General features: G+C 37.0%; 1 protein-coding gene across 1 annotated transcript in view; it reads left to right on the top strand.

Annotated features, from left to right (window-relative positions):
* LOC112048176 (apoptosis-stimulating of p53 protein 1) overlaps positions 1–22,259 on the top strand; it is a 371,714-nt gene that overhangs the window by 86,774 nt on the left and 262,681 nt on the right. Inside the window, exons 2-3 of the mRNA XM_024085603.2 lie at positions 7,784–7,835; positions 18,492–18,645. Coding sequence (XP_023941371.1) covers positions 7,827–7,835; positions 18,492–18,645 — 163 coding nt within the window. The 5' untranslated portion in view covers positions 7,784–7,826. The remainder of the gene's footprint in view (positions 1–7,783; positions 7,836–18,491; positions 18,646–22,259) is intronic.

Raw genomic sequence — 22,259 nt, 5'->3', positions numbered from 1 at the left:
AATAAGGTGTTGGAATGCTCTGACAGTCCATTTATCTTTTGACGAAGCCGACATGATAGCGTGTGTCTCTCGTCGGATTATAGCTGACGCGTTTATCGGATCGAGTGTGCGGAATGTTTATTACGGGCGCCCACGCGACGGAATCAGCGACACGGAAGGGACAAATTGGTTGTACCGCATTTCGGGAATGCTTGTAGATCGAGAGCCTGTGATGCATAGAGCTTCGACACTTTATAAAGCTGAAAGTGTGGCAGCTCCAAAGCATGGACTTTCCATTTGCCTACAGTAGGCCGTAGGTAAGTACGGTTGGCAACCAAGGAGTTTGGACTGGTGACTTAGGGAGCATGTAACAAATTATCTAGCCCTTAAATCTTTCTCAAAAAAGCATACTTTTCTTTGAACATAATAAGTTATAAAAAAAAATAAAAAAATAAAATAAAATTCATTTATTTCAGGCATACACCCATATTAGGAAAAACATAAAAACAAAAATAAAATTAAAAACTCAAAACAGTATAGGTAAAATGTCAGTAAAAAAGCAGTATGGTCATTATTATTAAAGTCCGTCAGGTTAACTTACCATATAATATATAATTTATAGGGAATACTTGTGAGGTTTGATTTAGGTGTATGGCTAACCAAATAAGCGTGATGAGCACTGTTAAAATGAAATATGTAAGTACAAACAGCACTTCAGCTTAACTTAAACTGTACCTATGTACAGCAAACAAAACCCATATAAGTAGTTACCTATTTGCCTCTCTTTGCTAAAACTAGACACATTTATTAAAGAAGAGCTTCAGATTCCATGCAAAATGTAGGTATGCAATTGTAAACCGGAGTATTTTTTACGTGAGGTTATACCGCATTCGGACCCGCCAGCATAACCCGCGCGGTGAGTGTTGCTCAGTCGCCCCTGAGATCGCGGCACCCTGGTGCAACGCACCCCCTGCACTATAGGTAAAGACGCCTCTGGTGCGTCGATATTTTTAATATGAATATAATGAATCCCATCGCCAGGGCATCACGGCTCTTAGATCATTATGGGTGCGTCGATAGTTGGGTCGCGTAATTTGGATTGTCGCTGTCGCTCGCAGGCCTGCGTGAAATATTTGGTAGCGGCGGGCGCGGCGACGGCGAGCGATTAGCATACAATGAGCCGCCACAATCGAGGGTGGGTCCGACTGTGGCTGGAAATCCCGGGCTCCGCTAACATTTCGGAAGTACCGTTTTTGTGCTTTAACTCTGTTGTTGTTATTTGGAGCAAATTGAGCAATTTAATCCATATTTTAGGTGTTGGCCCAGTGAAGACCACGCTGAACAGGTTGGTCATCGCAAGGCGATTTTCGCGTCGGCGTTGTTGATCGACACTGGTCAGTGCCATGTAAAAAATTAGCATATTACGAAAGGTTATGCCGTCATTGGTCGTCAGTAATTTGTCCCTCGGAAGCTGGATGCAAGTGGTTCAATACAGTGGTATTTGGAAGTCCATACAAAAGGCATGTGTCTAGCAGTGGACGTCCATAGAAAAAAATAATTTAAAAAGCAGAAGAGTTCGTTTATTTGAATTTAATTATCCACAAACTATTCAACTAATTATGATTCGTAAAATCCTTTATTTCATTACAGATCATGGAGTAAAGATATAGATTATTTACCAATACGACACTAATATACCGATATTAAAAACTCTTTTTAATATGAAACTGTGGATATTCGACTCTTATATTTAAGCTTCTGTACCTATACTGTATTTTATTTCTTGTATCTAAAAAAGTTTAATGATGCTAATAAAGCAACGCGGTAGGTCCATGCTTATACAAGTAAATTAATGACCGTCAGACGAAATTATGAAGAAACTATTAATATGCTTTCGTTTCTTATCTCCGTGTGTATATTAAAGTGACAAAATCAGTTATTATAAATCATTTATATCTTAAATAATTTAATAAGTGAAATTAAATTAGTTAAACATATTCAATTGTAATTAATCTTGTCTGTGTAAAGTGAAGCCGACATTAGGCGTCCTATAAACCATACAATATAATTGAGCAATATTAATTGGTTGCACAATATAAATTGAACTCGTAGGGGTAATATTGTGAGATTGCGCAATCATTATTACAGTTTGTTTCATGTAGGGTGGTGCGGGTGACAGTTCGTTTTACTCTTGAAAGTTTGCCGCGATTCACGATAATAGTACGTATTATCAACGTCATACAGGAGAATAGAGTCTGCTGTTCAATTACTGTGTAGTGGTTGTACCATTAAGTCCAATGAAGTCCCAGAGTCGTCAATACCCAGAGGTCGACACTTTCTCGGGGATCGGCAGAAAATAAAATCATGAGTCGACAAAGACTTATACTAGACCCTTTTGTGTTAAACTGGTTCTTAAATTGATTCTTATTTAACGTTTGTAACGTTAAGATTCGCCATATGATTCAGTAAGTTAGTCTTTCTTTATTCGTTACGTGTATTCTCTCATTACGTAGAGAGGTATCTATCATATTATACTTTTTACAAAAATCGCCACTTTATTAAGCCTGTTTGTTTTAAATTAATACAAAGTGAATTTGAGATTGCGAATAAAAATTGCTAATAAAGAAACATGTGTCAGAGGTATTAACTTAGTCTGGTGCCAAAGTTAAAACAAAATAACTTAGGACCCATCTACTCTAGACGTTTGATTTTTGCGAGCATTTATATTGAGCAATTATATTGTATGGTGTATGGGAAGCCTAAGAATATAGAATTTCAAAGATTTATCTAATCTTCGCAACGGTAAAGGATTTTAGAAGCCGTGTGGTATCTAATCGAATTAGAGAATTAAACCTTTTTGAGCCCATCTCTATCACATTAGCGGACCACCCTGAGCTGAGTTCGTATCGCAGAGTGGAGATTAATGTCACAACAAGATGGGAAAATCATTAGGTTTTATAACATAGTGTGAAGCCCGTCGATAATGCGACCTTAATATGCCGATATTAGATTCCTTAGTACTTTCTACAACTACCGTAACACATTCACAGTTGATTAATCATCATCATCATTATCAACCCATATTCGGCTCACTTCTGAGCACGAGTCTCCTCTCTGAATTATATGGAAATTTGTAATTAAAACAGATGAGATAGTCCACCACGAGATAGGCCAATAGTCCACCACGCTGACCCAATGCGGATTGGCAGACTTCACACACGCAGAGAGTTAAGAAAGTCTCAGGTATGCACTCTGCAGGTTTCCTCACGATGTTGTTCCATAATAACATAGAATCAATAAATTAAATTGATTGCACCTGTACATCTTGATTACGAGAAATAGTAAATCCATTTATTTCCATTGAAGTAAACGGGCAGATTGAAATAAAATCGAATAAAATACGGCTCTGAATGTGAATACGCGAGACTACATTAGTTTTAACTGTTAGCTCTAATAACACGAGTCTGCGTTAGCTAGATCTCCCTTAATTTATAAAAATACTAGATTTCCTATCCCTAGCCTGATAGATAGCCTGCGATTTCGTCCTCGTGGAATTCAGTCTTTACAAATCCCGCGGAAACCATGTATTTTTTCAGGATTAAAAGTAGCCTATGTATTCCAAATTTTAGCCAAATCGCTTCAGTAGTAGCAGCGTTAAAAGATAACAAACATCCATACAAACTTTCGCAAAAAAAGTAGTTTTTTCCTCTCTGTCACCCGCATAGTAATTCCATGGATTGCTTCTTAGGTAGCAATTTATATATTAGCTCGTATGATATCGCTTTAGTCTTTTCTCTTAAAACCTGCTACCTCCCATGGTTACCACCAGTAGCTTTATCTACCATATTTACCTATGGTTGGAGTACGAGTTAACGAAGTTTTAGCTATAAGGGCTTTTAGGGCTAGGGCGTCCACTAAATCGAGTGAACGCCCTAGCCCTAATAGTGTGACATCGTTCGCCTGAAATTGTATTTTTCACAAATCCCGCGGAAACCTAAGACTTTTCCGGGATAAAAAGTAGTGTTCTGCTCCAAGATTCAATTTATCTCCATATCAAATTTCATCTAAATCGGTTAAGGGGCAAGGCCGCGAAAAGATAACAGACATATTTACTTTCGCTTTTTAACCGACTTCAAAAAGGAGGAGGTTCTCAATTCAGTCGGTATTTTTTTTTTTTTTATGTATGTACACCGATTACTCACAGACGCCTGGACCGATTTCAAAAATTCTTTTTTTGTTTGAAACGGTATAGTCCCCATTTGGTCCCATTGCCATCATGTCAAGATCTGATGATGGAATCCTGGAGAAATTGAGGGGAACTTTCGAAAATTATATGGGTGTCTAGTGTGTTCATATACTTTTCCATTTAGTACTTTAAAGCACTACAATTTGTTGAAGGTTTAAAATCGATCTGATGATGGAGCCATAAAACAGACGAGGGAACTCCTCGGCGATTTACAGCAGTTACCTTGTGTTTGGGCTTGATTAATTTGTATTAATGAGAACTTTCCATATAGATAGTTTTGTCATATAGGGGTTTGGTGATGAAGACCAAGGACAATTAAGGGAACTCCTTAACAGTTTACAGTAACTACCTTGTGTTTGGCCTTGATTAATTCGTATTGCTGAGAACTTTTTACCTAGATGAGTTGTGTCTGTTATTAGGGGTCTGATGATGAAGACCAAGGTCAATTAAGGAAACCTCTTAACGGTTTACGGTAGCTACCTTGTGCTTGGGCTTGATTAATTTGTATTGCTGAGAATTTTGTACCAAGATGGGTTGTGACTGTCATTAGGGGTCTGATTTATTCGTTTGAGATGAAATCTTACACTAAAAATGGAAAAATAATGAAAAATTTAATAAAAAAAATACAACCGACTTCAAAACCTAAAAACGTACCCACTAAACCAAAAAGTAAAAAATAACATCATAATATGTTCTACCTGCTGATCAGTATGAAGGCGGTGCTTAGCCGGTGTTGGCAGACATATTTACTTTCGCTTTTGTAATATTAGTATAGATGGGGAATGTCTGGCTGTACAGGCTGTCTTTCTAATGTAACTGTTTAACATAATCAGTTTGTAGTGCGAGGTGAGGTTATAATATTATTAGCTTCTAATCCATTAGGTTCTCGTCTGTTAACTTATGCAGATTGTGTATTATATTAGTGCAAGTTTTATTTTCTTATTTCCGTAATGTAATTAACAACTTTCATTCATTTTGGTGACTTTTCTGTGACATTAATACACTGATCTACGAGTATAGGTGTGGAATACTAGAACTTTGATGGTAATTTTATTTTTTCTTTTCTGATTGTGTAAGTGCAGTAGGCTCCTTAATAACCTCAGTGGGTTTGGGTGAGCGCAGGGCCGAACGCCTCTCTAAAGGCGTCTATTCTGAGACTTGGACCTCGGCTAAAAGGGCCGTTCTGGAAGGATGTTTTGGCCCGAGTGTATCAGTCCGGGGGCCCCCGAGATCATGATGGAGAAAGTGACGTTAGTTATCGGGGACCTAGTCGGACGCTTGAATTTACGTGTTGCTTTGATGATAATTTTATCATACTAAATTTTGGTAATTTAATTCTTCTTAATTTTCATATTGAAATGAAGTGTAGGTATATGCGGTTTTTTGGGATTCAATAATCTCTAGAAATATTGACTTCTAGTCTAATAAAACTGTCCCACTTTTGATGAGCTTGTCCCTGCCTTTTAAATCAAAGTATATCCCACAAAGAAAGAAAAGATGGTAAATATTCTTTTTAAAAAAAAAACAAGACCCGTGATAACCCAGTGGATTTGACCACTGCCTTCGATTCCAGAGGGTGTAAGTTCGAATCCGGTCAGGGACATGCACCTCCAACTTTTCAGTTATATGCTTTTTAAGAAATTAAATATCACGTGTCTCAAATGGTGAAGGAAAAAAAATGTAAGGAAACCTGCATACCCGCGAATTTTCTTAATTCTCTAGGTGCCGCATATGCTGTTGATAATTTTCAAATTAAGGAAAATGAAGATTATAAATAGAGTATCTACATACCTAATAGCACCTACTGAGACTGCGAAATAATCATGTTTACTTGAGTTTGTAATTATTAAGTTTCATGTTTGATATAATTTGTACGATATGATATACTCGTAACTCTATCTACTAAGTCTACACAAATACTCTTGTCAGAGCAGCATACGTTATCAGACATGTTATAAACTTATACGGTAACATCTCGCTTTGTAGGGGATCTTTTGACATTAATAACATAACTATAATATGTCCTACTAGCTGACGCCACGCACTTTCACCTGTGTAGTTCCCGTTCCCGTGAGAATACGAGGACAAAGTATAGCCTATGATACTCACAAATAACGTGGTTATCTAGTGGCAAAATAATTTTCAAAATCGGTTCAATAGATCCAGAGATTACTCCTACAAAATCACAACTTTTACCTCTTTATAATTATAATATTAATTATTACAAGTAGTATAGATAAATAATTCCTGGATAATTGTTTATAAATATAATTGTAGAGTATCACCTCCGTATTTTGAAGAGCATGTAAACTATATTCATCGTCTAGCCTTTGCCAACGAGAAATTACGAAAAAAAATGCAATATTTTAAAAATTCCTGTACTACTACAGTCATCATTCTCAACCCATATTCGGCTCACTGCTGAGCTTGAGTCTCCTCTCAGAATGGGAGGGGTTAGGGCAATAGTCCACCACGCTGGCCCAATGGCAGACTTCACACACGCAGAGATTTAAGAAAATTCTCTGGTATGACGGTTTCCTCACGATGTTTTCCTTTACCGTTTTTTGAGACACGTGATATTTAATTTCTTAAAGTACTTTAATTCTTTAATTTCTTAAAGTGATATTTAGTTTCTTAAAGTAAACTACTACAGTACCTGTATATATACAGAAACTGTAACATGCACTAGTTATGAATAGAGATGTAGCACTGGTATATTGTAAATTATAAGATAAAGCTTCGATAAAGCCGGTAATAAATAAGACGTCAAATTAAACGTAGACACAATCAAAATAGGCTTTCAATGTTATTTACGCTGTGCTTAAATGGATTTATATCCCATTATTGAAAACAGCTTCTAAGTTGTGATAATTTATTAATCACTAAAGAATGAAATTTTAAATGTTTGTATTTTTCTTATAGAAATAAAAAAAAAAACAAACAAAAGGCCTTGCCTTGCAAAAAGCAAGTGGAGAACCTCTAAACAGAGTAACACTTTATGGTAGGCGTCCACAAATCCGTATCGTACGTATTGTACACATCGCATCAAACGGATTCTAGTATTTATAATAATTTATTTATTTTGCTATTATCCACGAAAAGCCAAACCCATGCGACAACGTCACCCAGGTCCGACAAAATACTCTCTACGTACGTTTCACCCCGAAACCGGAGCATCCTCAGGAGATGTTGACTCTACAACGTGCAATTGCAAAGATTCTAGTATTCTTTGAATAAAAAGTCATACAAGTGCGTCAACTGTTCCGCATCGTACGGATTGTATCAAACATCGAATTTTAAGTACCGTAAAATTAAAAATCCGTTTGATACTACGTGTACGTACAATTGCGGTATGTGGACGTCTGCGATTACAGAGTATTTAATAAATACATGTAAATACATAAATACGTACAAAGTTCTAACTTGTGTACTTGTCTTTTTTCTTTTGAGCTTGTAATGAGGGCGGACGAAAAATTAGTTCCGTAAAGTCACTTATTTTTATTTTTTTCTTATAATTATTGAATAATGTTATAAAAATATTTTTCTTTTCATTTTCAGGCGGGCAGGAGTATTATAGTGTAAACACACATGTCCTCCAAATATGATTCCGGTAAGTAAAAGTCTAATTGTAATGAAACGCAATTACTCGTATCTTACAAATTCAAAGTCTTATAAAGACAAAGTCACTCTGTATGTTCTCTTTGATCTCATAAACTGGGTAGGTAGACAATAACTTTTTATGTGTCTTCAATAGATTGATTTCTTAAAGATGAAGTTTTATACGTATTATTCAATATTTTTGAACTATGGATTTAAGCAGGATAAAAGTAAGCCTTTTTGGTAATTTAGGGTATAATTTATTTCCATTCCTAATTTCATCCAAGTTTGTTCATTTGTGACGAAACATCCATTCATACAAACTTTTGCTTTTATAATAACAGTCGTATTATCTATCAGGAATCCTATTTTGTTTAAGTAATAATGTAGAGCTAAAACAAGCATTAGTGGCATTCTAGGCACCCCTGACAGTAATTACGTAAACATCTGCTTGGAGCAGCTGGGAGACTTATTGCAAGGGTAATAAAGGAAGCAAACGCGTTTATAGAATACCAAAGGGTTTTTACACCCGCAGTTAGTTCTAGACTATAATAGTTACCCTTTACAAGACTTCCAACTACTTGTTCCTTTTGTGGGTAGAATGCGTTCATTCTTTGTTAGAATTACTTTTTGTTTGAATTGGTATTATTATGTTTAAGATGTTAAGCTCTTAAAATATATCTCTAATCATGCATGCATGGCCAACGGGCCACAGCAGGGTCAGTGCTCCCTTGATAATATAGGAGAGGGGATCTGGAGCTTAACCGCACCACACTGTATTAAATGTATTATGGTGAAGTTCTATTCATCATCATTACCCATATTCGGCTCACTGCTAAGCTCGAGTCTTCTCTCAGAATGAGAGGTCTTCATTACTACAGTACTACTTACTAGCCAAGCCGTGATAGCCCAGTGGATATGACTTCTGCCTCCAATTCCGGAGGGCATAGATTCGAATCCGGTCCGGATCATGCACTTTTCAGTTGTGTGCATTTTAAGAAATTAAATATCACTTGTCTCAAATGGTGAAGGAAAACATTGTTGGAAAACCTGTATACCAGAGAATTTTCTGAATTCTCTGCGTGTGTGAAGGACGCCAATCCGCATTGGGCCAGCGTGGTGGACTATTGGCTAACCCCTCTCATTCTGAGAGGAGACTCGAGTATACTTATTCTTGCCTCGAAAGTGCACAAATCGTAAGTGTTAGGAAACACAGAAGCCGGAAGGGCATTCCACATCTTTACAGTTCTTATTAGAAACGTCGATGCGAAACGTTTTGTGCGAGACGATTGGACATCATTACTCCGGTCTCTTACTCGTAGATGGAAGTTCTAGTAAATTGAGAAATTAAATCACTATGGCGTAGAATGACTGTTAGTGATAGTATTATAATTTAGAAGCACTTAAGAGATTTTAAACATCCATAATAAGATGTTACTGTACTCGCTTTAATGTGCATGGCTAATAAAAACCTTGTCCTGTTTTGTTAATCAAGTTGCGATAATGGTTTACTACACTTCGAGTCTCGGCAATTTCCATTTTCATGCTGTAAATGTTCTTGATTTTGTTACTTATGATTAAAAGGATAAGATTCAAATTGTTTTGATGTCTCATTGCTTGGTAGCATACTTTGACGAACATAAAATCAACTGCCTATTGGAGCTACACACAGCGCTGAAAGCACTTTTTTATAAATATACTTCAACAATACACACCCATAGTACCCATAGATAGATAGATAGATATTCTTTATTTGCACACCACAAAGACAAATACAAGTGAAATAAAAACATAATAAGAAGAGATCACCATACAAAGGGCGGCCTTATCGCTAAGTAGTGATTTCTTCCAGGCAACCTTCGGTTTAGGAAAACTTAAGGACATCAGAAGGTGGCGTAAAACAAAAATAACCACAGTATTAGTAATACACATACATACAAATAGTAAGTTTAAAGTGTTATGGATATTAAGATAGCGAATTTTATCTTATGTACTTATATAATACAAGTGGACACACGCGACTTCTTCCGCGTGGAATTCACTGTTTCACAATAGCATGGATTTTCCCGGGATGAAAAGTATGTGTTAATTCTGGGTATTATCTATCTTCGTTTTATATTTCAGCCAAATCGGTTCAGCAGTTGCGGCGTCAAAGAGTAACAGACATACATACAAACTTTTGTGTTTATAATACTGATAGGATAAATACACACAGTCACTGGAAAATATTTTCCAGTTGTGAGAATCGAATCCCAGCCATTTTCTGCCGTATAAATGATGTATACAGCAGAAAATGGCTGGGAAACTTGTTGACCGTTCGAAGGGACAGTTTTGCATAGTAATGCTATCGTACTTGGGCTTAGTGGTAAGCCTGAAATTAATTCGAAACGCAGGTTATCTTTCCGATACAGCAGTATTTGCATATTGGTCATCGGTTTGTTAAAGTTAAGGCTTTTATATTTTTGCCACTAGCTATTTACTTCAGAACTCGGGATTATCATTAATTAGGTACTCGTCAAACAGTTTAAACACTAGGTTGTTTAAATATAAATATATATATAGAGTACTACCTAAACATCATGGGCTAAATATCGGGATATCGTGTCGTATCGTATACTCCGCACTATTATCGTGGTATATCTCAGACCAATTATTGTATAGGACCTGCTTCGCTAGACGTTACTTTTCTGTCAAACTATATGATCAACGATCTAATGGTATTATAAAAACTGTCTCTATATAATAAATGTTACATAGTTGTAATCGTGTTCGTCAGTTAAAGAGCTTCGTAAAAATACCTTTGTGTAGTTGAATGGTGTAAAAAACGGGCAAAAACTTCTAATTTAGTAAAAGATTTGTACCAAATCTAAGCTCGTTTTCCTCAAAAAATTACAGACAATTTTGTTCGTGACTATGAGTGCGATACAGGTCTGGTATAGTTGGTCTGAGTGGTATATTTCGACTAGATTCTACACTTTACGTCAGGGACGGCAAATGCATAAAGTGACATTACCAATAATTACCGGAATTATCACATGACTTACTTCTACAGGTATGCCTCTTAGTCTTTAGGCCACCACACTGGTCCAATGCGGATTGACAGGCTTCACATATATAGAGAATTAGGAAAATTCTCAGGTATGCAGGTTTCCTCGCAATGTTTTCCCTTCACCGTCTGAGACACTTGATAGTTAATTTTTTAAAAAGCACGTAAGTGAAAAGTTGGAGGTGCATGCCTGGACAGATTCGAACCTACACCCTCCGATTCGAAGGCAGAGGTCATATCCACTAGGCTATCACGTCTCTTAATAGTAATAGATAAATTGATAGAATTTCTCACAGTGAACATTTTCCAGACAAGCTGGAGTCGAATATCCTTAGTTGCAGCGAATCATTAATCGTATGACCATATAGAATTCGTACTCAAGCGTGAATCGCAACAAAAAGATAGGAGTCGTAATAAGAAATAGTACTTTAAAAGGAATACTCTATAACGTATAACTTTATATGCATTACGGCATAATGAAGTTATTTTCCCAGCAACACCTGGGAAAATAACTTTTGGATTTTCAGATAGTAAGGGGAAGAAATCGCCTTTCAAAGTACGGAAGCATTTTTTTATACGAATTGGAAATGGAGATAGATTTTACTCTGGATTAACACATAGGCTACTTTTCATCCCGTAAAAAACCATAGTTCCCGAGGGAACTATGGTTTTTTAAGCTAGTGAGTTATAAATTACAAAGCTTGTAGGTATTTTCTTCCTAGCTTGATAGATGATGAAAATCGCATGAAAATCCGTCCAATCCAAATAGACAGACTAAAATAAAAAATATGTGTTTTACTTTTTGTTGCTCTTTTGCTATCGCCCCAATTCGATTTTCGGTGGTTTTATTCACAACTAGCAGACGCCCGAGCCTTCGTCCGTCCTTAAGACTTCCATTAATCTGGTCCTCTTGCAAAATCCCTAATTAGCGGACTTCTACTAACTATAAAATTATCTCCCTGTCGAATACCTTTACGTCAAGCAATTTTCGAGATTTAGTGATTAGTGACCTTTTCTGGGAGGAGACTAGTGTTCAGCAGTGAGCTGAATATGGGTTGATAGTTATGATGATGATGATGATGATGATGATGATGACTTTTGATTTTACTGTACTTGAATAAAGACATGAGATTTCTATTATCGGACGAAGAATCTTTAATTATTCAAATCTCGCTGACAAAGTTGTATGCTGACTATATAAATTGATTTAATTTATCAAATGAGTTTTTAAAGGGGCAGGGGGAAGTATATGCACACGTCCGTGTTATTTACTCGGGCGGCTTTGTCAAATTCAATGCAAAACTAAAAGCTCTCTGGCGAGCCGCCCGTCCATATAAAACAGAGCGGAGTGAATCAAAAGCTAATGAACAATATATGCTATTCACTATTCAGTTGATGCTCACCAACAAACACGATTGTGTTGATTGTTTTGACTTTGAATTTAGAAGATTAATTCACGTACTGTCATACATATATCATAAAAACTAAGTAGGTATATCTATTTTTAAGAACAAAAGAGTGTGTTAGAAATTAATTTTTTATTCACAATAATGGTCTGGAGTCTGGACCCTTGAAACTATAGTTGCATAGCATACCATAGGAGTTCATTATCAACCCATATTCGGCTCACTGTTGAGCTCGAGTCTCCGCTGGCCCATTGCGGATTGGCAGACTTCACACACGCAGAGAATTAAGAAGATTCTCTTGTATGCGGGATTCGTCACGATGTTTTATCCTTCACCGTTTGAGACACGTGATATTTAATTTCTTAAATATCCCGTGTCCCCCTCTGACTCTTGTTGTCACTTCTTGACTTCGCAGGAGTGGGCAACCTCTGCTAAAGTCAAGAAGTGAGATCTAAGCTTCCGAGATTTAACCTACATTTCAGTGAGTACTCATTCAAGTACCTAAAAGCTTATCAAATAGACACCGATACAGCCCTTCATCATATGAAATAAATAATTATATAGCTACGTACTAAAGGCGCTAAATTTAGTATATGTTAACGTAATAGGAAAATCTCTAGACCGATAAAAATATAACATAAAATGTACTTACATAAAGTCCATCGGCCCCAATGGCCAATACCTAACGCTCCGAGGTAATAGTGCCAGTAATGCGATTGGCAGCAACTTGCCACCAGGTGGCGCTCGCGACGCCATGTTTGCACCTCGCCCATTACTTTTAAGCTGCCTTGAAAAGCTTGTCGTTTGCAATTTTCACTTTACATTACGCTGAAAGTCAGGTGCCCAAGAAAAATAGGGTAATGCTTTTCCCTAGTTTTTACTTTTTCTCCAGGGAGTAAGTTAAATTGCTTATCTTTAGTGTAAACAATTGTTTCGTTTAGCTATTTTGAACGAAAAACAATCAATAATAAACTTATCCTTGACCATATTCTGGTTTCTGTTTCAACTCTCATTTCTATCATTGGTTAGGTTTTGATTTGAAATAAAAACATACTGACAGAATTAGTTTCGCAAATCGATATGCTACGAGTATGAATGGATATTTAATGCCCCTTTTACACTGGGCATCTAATTTTCTTACGTACTACAGGTACTCAGACAGTGCATAATAGAGTTAGCTTAGAACAGGGGCGTAGCTACCGTCGAATCAGACGCATGTATACGGGGCCCCTGGACTACAGGGGCCCCTTACGTGTGAAAGCAACAATTATATATAAATTAAATGCAGAGTTTTCAAAAAAAATATAATAATATAAAAAACTGCTTATATTATTAAAATGCCAGTAGGACCATTTTTGAGGGAAATATAGCCACTTGATAAACTTCGAATAAATTGGATTTTTTTTGTTCCCTTAATTTTCCACACCCCTTTCGGTTTCTACACGACGTCGTACCGGAACGCTAAATCGCTTGGCGATACGTCTTTATCGGTAGGGTGGTAACTAGCCACGGCCAAAGCCTCTCACTAGCCAGACCTGGACTAATTAAGAAAATCTCAATCGGTCCAGCCGGGGATCGAACCCAGGACCTCCGTCTTGTAAGTCCACTGCGTATACCACTGCGCCACGGAGGCCGTCAAAAAAGGCTGAACTTTGGAATGGAAATAGATTTAGCTCAGGATTGACACATAGAATACTTTTCATTCCGGAAAAGTTCCCGAGGTATTTGTGAAAAACTAAATTTTACGCGGAAAAAGTCACGGGCGTCCGCTAGTTTAACATAATTTTTGTCATAATTTGCCTCGTCTGATGATCAACTGATTTTGATACAGGGTCCTTCAATGCACTGGCATGCTACGCCACTGGCTTAGAACTGCAACAATGTCAGACGTGCTCTTGTACAATATTGACTTGTCCATTCAGTAATATCCCTCCGTGCTCCGGAGAGCATGTTAAGCCTTCAGTCCCTGTTACTGTCACTTTCACTTGCCGATAACGTGGACCGAGTTTGTCCTATTTGTTCATCTTCAACGTATTGCGTCAGTTAAATATTACTTATCTTTTTAATGGAAATACTTAATCTAGATTACCTACAATTTGTCGAAAATAGATATTGATTTTTTCTGTATATTTATGAAAGTTTCAGAAAACGCTTATTTGTGAAGTGAAAGTGAAGTTTTAAGTTGTATATCGATATCAATCTTCTTTATATTTGACTGTGTTTCATAAGCTTGACTACAGTAATTTGGTAGCCCAATAAAAAAAAAATAACCAACTACTAAATCACAAAAATAAACTAAAAAGCGAAAAATAACATCGTATGTGCTATCCTACCTTCTGATCACTTTGAAAGCGGTACCAAGCCAGTGACGTGCTAATTAAAACGGTTTCAGAAAGAACCACGGAAAAGATCTGTCTTTGCATATTAAAACTTTATGATTTAATCGGCTTAAGTTAATGCATCACTGCAATGGGACCACCTTCAAAGTGATCAGATGGTAGCATACGATGTTCATTTTTGCTTTTTAGTTTATTTTTGTGATTTTGAAGTCGGATAAATTTTTTTGTTAAAAAGATTTTATTTTTCTGTTATTAGTGTGTCCTTGCATAGTGAACGAGAGCGCCACAGTACGGAAAATTTTGTTATTTTCATTTTAACACAAAGCTCTCGGAAAACTTTCCAGGCACAAATACCAATTGATTGGACTACCAATATATTGAATATTTTTACTATGCAATCCATTTTATTTCTATCTATTTTACAGTTAGGTAATAAGGTTGCATTTAATTTTCACACGAAAAACTTAGAGATGAAAAGGAAATATTAGTGACTAGCTGACGCCGCGCGGTTTCACCCGCGTGGTTCTCGTTCTCGTAAGAATATGGGGATAATATATAGCCTATAGCCTTTCTCGATAAATGGACTATCTAACACTGAAAGAATTTTTCAAATCGGACTAGTAGTTCCTGACATTAGCGCGTTCAATCAAACAAACAAACTTTCAGCTTTATAATATTAGTATAGATTTTAAAAGCTACTAATATTTTGATTTTCAGTTTCATAAATGCAATTATTACTGACGATGCACACCAATGATATAAATAAATAACCATTTTTAACCGACTTCAAAAAGGAGGAGGTTCTCAATTCGGTCGGTATTTTTTTTTTTTAATATTATATTTTATCGTCCGCCATCGAAACAAAACGGACTAAATATTTAACTGGCTCATTGCCGCTAATGACAGTTTAAACCACAGTTTATTAAATTTATCAAAAACCAATCGTTGCATAAATGATCTATCAGCAATGTATACCTTTTACAATAATTTAAAGGTCTCCAACAATAATTCAGTGAGATGTTGTTACAACTAGAGGACAGTAAAAATAAAAGTTAATGGAATTTTCGTCCATGTATTTCAATTTTTTTTTTACATTTACAGTATGATAGTTTGACTAGAGCACGCGTCTTGCATTTCATTTCTGTATTACAAAAATAATAGTGTATTGAAAATTCGCAAGTAATTTAAAGTATACTTACACTGTATAAACACAATATTAGGATTAATTTGTAGGGAAGGAGAATATTGAATTAAAGTAATGGTAAATAGATTTAATAACTAAATTAAAAACATTACAAGCCTAATAAAAGAAAAGTATAGAAAAGCAAATCGTTGTACTAATAATTGCATGCACTTGTTTTATAGCGTCTGTAAAACAATGCTATAAAATAAGTGTATCCAATTATTGGTACAACGATTTGCTTGTGGTATGCTTTTTTCACTCGGCCGGAAAGTTGCTTGCACTACCCATAGCTTACAGATCAGTGTTGAGCCAGCCAGTCAGTAGAAATGATATATTGCTTTTCTAACTAATTTAGGACGGCCGCGTGGTGCAGTGGGCAGTGACCCTGCTTTCTGCAGGCCGTGGGTTCGACTGGAAAATATTTGTGTGATGAGTATGGGTTTTTTTCAGTGTCTGTGTGTATTTATATGTAGTATATAAATGTATATGAATATTATAATATCAATTGTCATAGTATCCATAACACAAGCTACTATACTTACTGTATGCTTACTTAGGGGCTAGATGGTGATATGTATTGTATAATTATGTTTATTTATAATAAAAAAATATATATATAAAACAGAGTTTTGTTTTACTAATTTATTTAAAAGAACCTTATTTAGCTTATATCATATTTTGCTGTTTTGATTAGCAACATATTTGTTATAAGAGTTTATCATCCTACAAATGTATCAATGTGTAATAACATCTCACTGATTTATATAGATCAGTCCAGAAGACTAACTAGAACACGACTTCAAAATGTCACGTTTTCGACGGTGATTCTTGCAAAATATCGGTAACAATATTACGTTCTGTTACGGTGAAAGGATCGATCCGCATCGGCGGTTTTGTTTATTATCTTTTTTAATGGAAATATGAATTTCATAGACATAATAAATGATAAAAATGTGTGTAAAGAGATTGAGATATGTATCAGACACAGGAGTTCTCTATAAAAACCTTTATTACGCATTTCAGTTATAATTAAATTAATTATTTATGTACTCCAATAAATGCGATCTCATTTGTTTGATTATGTATTCCCTCATTACTTTAGTTCCTAGCGGCTCTTTATAAACGCAAAGTAATAATTCCTACAGTCAAGAAAAGCTTAACATTAAGACGTTGTTCAATCGTTTCTAAGGCTTATTTTCATTGCTTTTAGGTTCTATTTTAATTGAATACAATTATCTCGTAACCCAAAGTAGTTAAAACTATTCGTTAGTGCTGACACCCGATAGACAGACGAAAGTGCTAGCTTATCTATTGATTCGGCGGCCGTGAATGTATTTATATTGGTTGATTTACATTTTGATAAAGTCAATTAATTAACAAGTGAAAATGTCTCTTTGTTAGACTGATTGGTAAATTGTAAACGTTTGGCAAGTGACTGAATGTAATTTAAATTGCGTTTGCCTGTATTTAGAGGCTTTGAATCTCGAATTCCGACAATTTGGCAGCAAAGTAATGAAATTAGGTCTACATTTCTCTGGTGGTATTTTCCATGATGCTTATGCACCTAGTTTTCAACTGTATAGTTTATAGGTACAAGAGGTTGTTTTTTTTTATTCTTTACAAGTTAGCCCTTGACTACAATCTCTTTCTACACGACATCGTATCGGAACACTAAAATCGCTTGGCGGTACGTCTTTGTCGATAGGGTGGTAACTAGCCACGGCCAAAGCCACCAGCCAGACCTGGACTAATAAAGAAAACCTCAATCGGCCCAATCGGAATCGAACCTAGGACCTCCGTCTTGTAAGCCCACTGCGCATAGCACTGCGCCACGGAGGCCGTCAAAAAAGTGTTGAAATTTAGAACCCTATTGTTATTATTGGGTTATAGATTTTCAAGCCTCAATAGCTTTGTGGGTGTAAGACTCGATCTGCCTGTGCTTTTTACATAGTTAAATGGAAAAAGTAATTTTGATAATTTTATAGAGCATTACAAATATTATTTTTTGTTAAAAGATAAATTATTTTTAAACCTTGCACATGTTACCACTGATACAGTTTTTCCCGACTAGTTAGGGGAATGAGAATATTGGTCATATTTATAAAGATATGGCAAGTATCCTTTTTTGAAAGAAAAAGAAATTCAAAATTGGCTCATCTGGCCTAGCATGTGACGTCTTTGCCGGTAGGGAGGTAAGGAGGCCTTTGCTAACATGCGACCAACGACATATATATAATGAAGAGAAATAGACAAAATGTCGTCCGATGGCGGGGGAGTTGTCTTAATTGTATCTATTTAATCCCATCGCATTGAAAGAAATAGCGAAAGCGTATTACAGTTTGCGCCGCCGTTGGTTGACATTTGTCGATTTCTCTTCATTATATATATGTCGTTGGTCGCATGTTAGCAAAGGCCTCCTTACCTCCCTACCGGCAAAGACGTACCACCAATTGATGACGCGCTTGGGGCGATGCCGCGTAGAAGCCGAAAAAGATTTGGGTAGAATAAACGCATACCTCTTCCAACGCAAACCTCCTCCATCTTAGGCACGTCGTCGCTTAAAGTCAGGTGTGATCGTAGTCAAGGGCTAACTTGTCATAGAATAAAAAAAATAAAAACCCACGATATCGTATCGTATTATTTGACGTCACAGAGGTCAAAACAGGCTGGTTGTATACGTAGTTGCTTGTTGCAGATGATAGTGCGAGTGTGGTGCGAAACCGGCGCTGGCTGGTCTCCGACGCCGGTGCCCGTGACGCCGCACACCACCAGCCGCGACGTGCTGGACTGCTGCCGCGACCCCGGCGACGAGCCCTGCCTGCTGCTCAGCGTGCACCCTCACCATGGAGGTGCACACTCTTGTACTATATGTATAACTAGCGGACACCTACGACTTCGTCCGCGTGATATTTAGTTTTTCACAAATCCCTCGGGAACCATGGATTCTTTTTCCCCCGGGATGAAAAGTTTATGAAAAGCCTATGTGTTAATCCAGAGTAAAATCTATTTGCATTCCAACTTTTAATAAAATCGGTTCAGTAGTTGCTGCGTTAAAGAGTAACAAACAGTTGAGCAGTGATAGCCTAGTGGATATGACCTCTGCCTCCGATTCCGGAGGGTGTGGGTTCGAATCCGGTCCCGGGCATGCACCTCCAACTTTCAGTTGTGTGCATTTTAAGAAATTAAATATCACGTGTCTCAATCGGTGAAGGAAAACATCGTGAGGAAACCTGCATACCAGAGAATTATCTTCATTCTCTGCGTGTGTGAAGTCTGCCAATCCGCATTGGGCCAGCGTGGTGGACTATTGGCCTAACCCCTCTCATTCTGAGAGGAGACTCGAGCTCAGCAGTGAGCCGAATATGGGTTGATGACGGTATACAGGAATATATATACAAAAGGCCTACGTCCTGCAGTGGACGTCCATCGGCTGATATGATGATGATGATGATAATAGGGAATATACAGGGTCCCACTCAGTTATTAAATTTTAAACCTTATTATCTAAAACTAATTTGTCTTTATGAAAAATCTCTAAGGTGACCAAGTTAGATATTTATGTCGTGATTTTCAAATTAACTATCAGTTACTTTCAGGTCCCATTCGCTTTCGACTTCGGCTCCTAGGGCCACCTTTTGGATACAAAACTGTCACCTGTTTGCTCCACTTTTGCTTTTTGAAGCGGATCTTAGTTGTAGCTTATTAAGTTGCGCGCTTATTCATGGTTAAATATTTTATTCCTGGGACTTATTGACTTAGATGGGTATACCTACTCATAATAGTTAGATAGTCATCTATGTAAATAATTAATTGAGGCGGTCTAGTTGTGTAGAATAATTAACACAATGCGAGTATGTGTATAGGTTACTAATAACGCCGCGTCGGCAGCGACAAAGTGTAGGTAATTGCTAGTTGATTAGGCATTCCTTGTGGGGCATCACAATGTCGACGTGCTTAATTCCGTTATTGGATACACCCCGTGTTGATGATATGTTTACTTAGTTAATGCTTTGTCGCCCATCAAAATAAGGTCATTTCCTGATTTCTCGTTATGGATTCTATCTGTAATATGAGGACCTCTCTTCCTTCTTGCTTGCCTTTTGGCCTGAGCGTAGTGGCCTTTACTTCATAGATGCAATAAGCTGGGGTGTGATTCCGCTATTTAATACTCATCGATGTAATATTCGCCTATAACAAGTTTTATTAGAATTTGAACTTTATTTCTATGGGATGTCAAAAATAAAATGTCACTAACAACGAAGTTTCCATGGAAACCAACGATGTCACAGCGCTGTAACTACAGAATGCGGGGGCTGACCATAACACATAGCGGAATTCTGCGGTTTTATCCGCGTAGTTCCCATTCCCGTAGAAATACTTAATACGTACTGACGATACGACTTCAAAACCTTGGCCACCGTCGGAAGGTTGCTGGTTTCTCGGTATTTTACAGAATGTGCACAGGCGCTATTTGAGCTCGTACCACTGTCACCTTTTTACCATCGCACTGCAAGACACCGGGTCGGTTTACATCTCTATGTCATTGACATCCCCAGTACTCGTACGAAGCGATTTGCTTCTTCGTTTCTTATTCGTATGGCTAGGGTATGGAACTCTCTCCCGAAGTCAGTGTTTCCTAATTCTAACAACCTGGGCATCTTTAATAACAGAGTAAATAGGCATCTTCTAGGCAAGCGCGTTCACCTTAGGCCACATTTACACTTACCATCAGGTGAGATCGTGGTCAAGCGCGAGCTTATTCCCCTTTCGGGGGCCAAGTTACTCGGTGAAGACAAAATCGAAGTCAAGATTTATTTCACAAAAAGAGTCCACAACAAATATTTCTAATGCTGCAAGATTTTTTTTAATTGGGCTAGTAGTTTTTGTTTTTTTAATATTACTAAGGGGTAAGATTTGCAACTCAAATCTTACCTCTTTATAATATTACTTTAAATGTTAGTATGGAAGTATGGATTTAAACAATGATGTTAGAAGAATAAACAGATAGACAGGTTACATAAACAACATTCGATGTTTACAACTGGCACGCTGCGGAAACACAAGAATTATTTCAGCGGCGTTGTCAACGGCGCGATGACAGAGCGGTGACTGAGCCCAGGTTTGCTAATTAGCACAGTTTTAACGTGCCCCTTGCGGTCTGCGTATAACCTATCTACCTCTTTTTTTCTTCAAACATCATTGGATTTAAAAGCTTAAATTACCCTAGTCCTAAATCGAACTACTAACCGTTGTCGTCAAAATGAAATAAACAGAAAGAACGGGTACTTAAAAAGGTATTTTGGGGTCCACTCTTGTACCGTGTCGGTGGAAAAGCCTGCCCCGCATTCGTAAGTGACACGGGTGAAACTTCTGAACATTTTCATGGCTTTACTTCTCGGATCAGGAGGACTATTCTGTGACGATTCACAAACATGCCAGTTTCGAATTCACCTTTACCTCTCTCTGTCTAACTCGATAAAAAAGAGAAAGATAGAGATCAATTCGAAACTCGCACTTACGAGTTCTACAATACATCGTTACAGAATAACCCTCCAGGTTGAGAGCTCTATACGTGACTGCAAATGTGATTCCACAAAATTTGATCATGCAATGCTTACTTAGGTACTGCGTGCGAAAAATGAAACTCTTGTGAAAGGTCTGAAAATGGATTACTTGTGTATGCCGTCCTAATGGAAAATGTCAAACAGTAACTGAGTCCACTATACCTACTACGGTCTAAGATCTGGCATTAGAAATATATACCCTCATCTGTTTATTAGTGACTAGCGGACACCCTCGACTTAGTCTGCCCTTAGACCTTTAATCCAGCCCTTACAGTGGTATCGCTGTAAAAATGGAGTAACCGTTTTCCTAACATATTTCTTCACTGCTCTGCTCCTATTTATCTTAGCATGATGAAAAGTATACTATAACCTGCCTAGGAGTATGAACAATAATTGTACCAAGTTTCGTTAAAATCCGTCGAGAAGTTTTTCTTTCTATAACGAACATACAGACAGACAGACAGACGACAGATATATGGGTTTCTTTTAACTGGTGTACATTACGTACGTCCTAATTAACCAATAAGGCAAGGGAAATAAATAAATTTAATGAAAAATTTGCTAATTGTGTCAGTGTGAATATTTTTTATTATTTTTTTTTTATCTCAAATAATACAAATGTGTATACGTACTGAATTACTGTATTACTACTGCATAATACATATATATGAAAGGACTTCTTTCTTCTTTAATCTATTTATCTATAAAAATAAAGTGTTGTACACAAAGCGTGTCAGCTTTAGCTCTTAGTTATGTTCTATAGTCATGAACCACGTTAACACATAACCACAAATTAAATTCAAATATCAAATCTAATATATGAAATTCTCGTGTCACAGTTTTCGTTGCCATACTCCTCCGAAACGGCTTGACCGATTTTGATGAAATTTTTTGTGCTT

The sequence above is a fragment of the Bicyclus anynana genome, chromosome 16 (assembly GCF_947172395.1).
Source record: "Bicyclus anynana chromosome 16, ilBicAnyn1.1, whole genome shotgun sequence".
NCBI lineage: Eukaryota > Metazoa > Arthropoda > Insecta > Lepidoptera > Nymphalidae > Bicyclus > Bicyclus anynana.
This window is presented reverse-complemented; position numbering and strand designations above follow the sequence as displayed.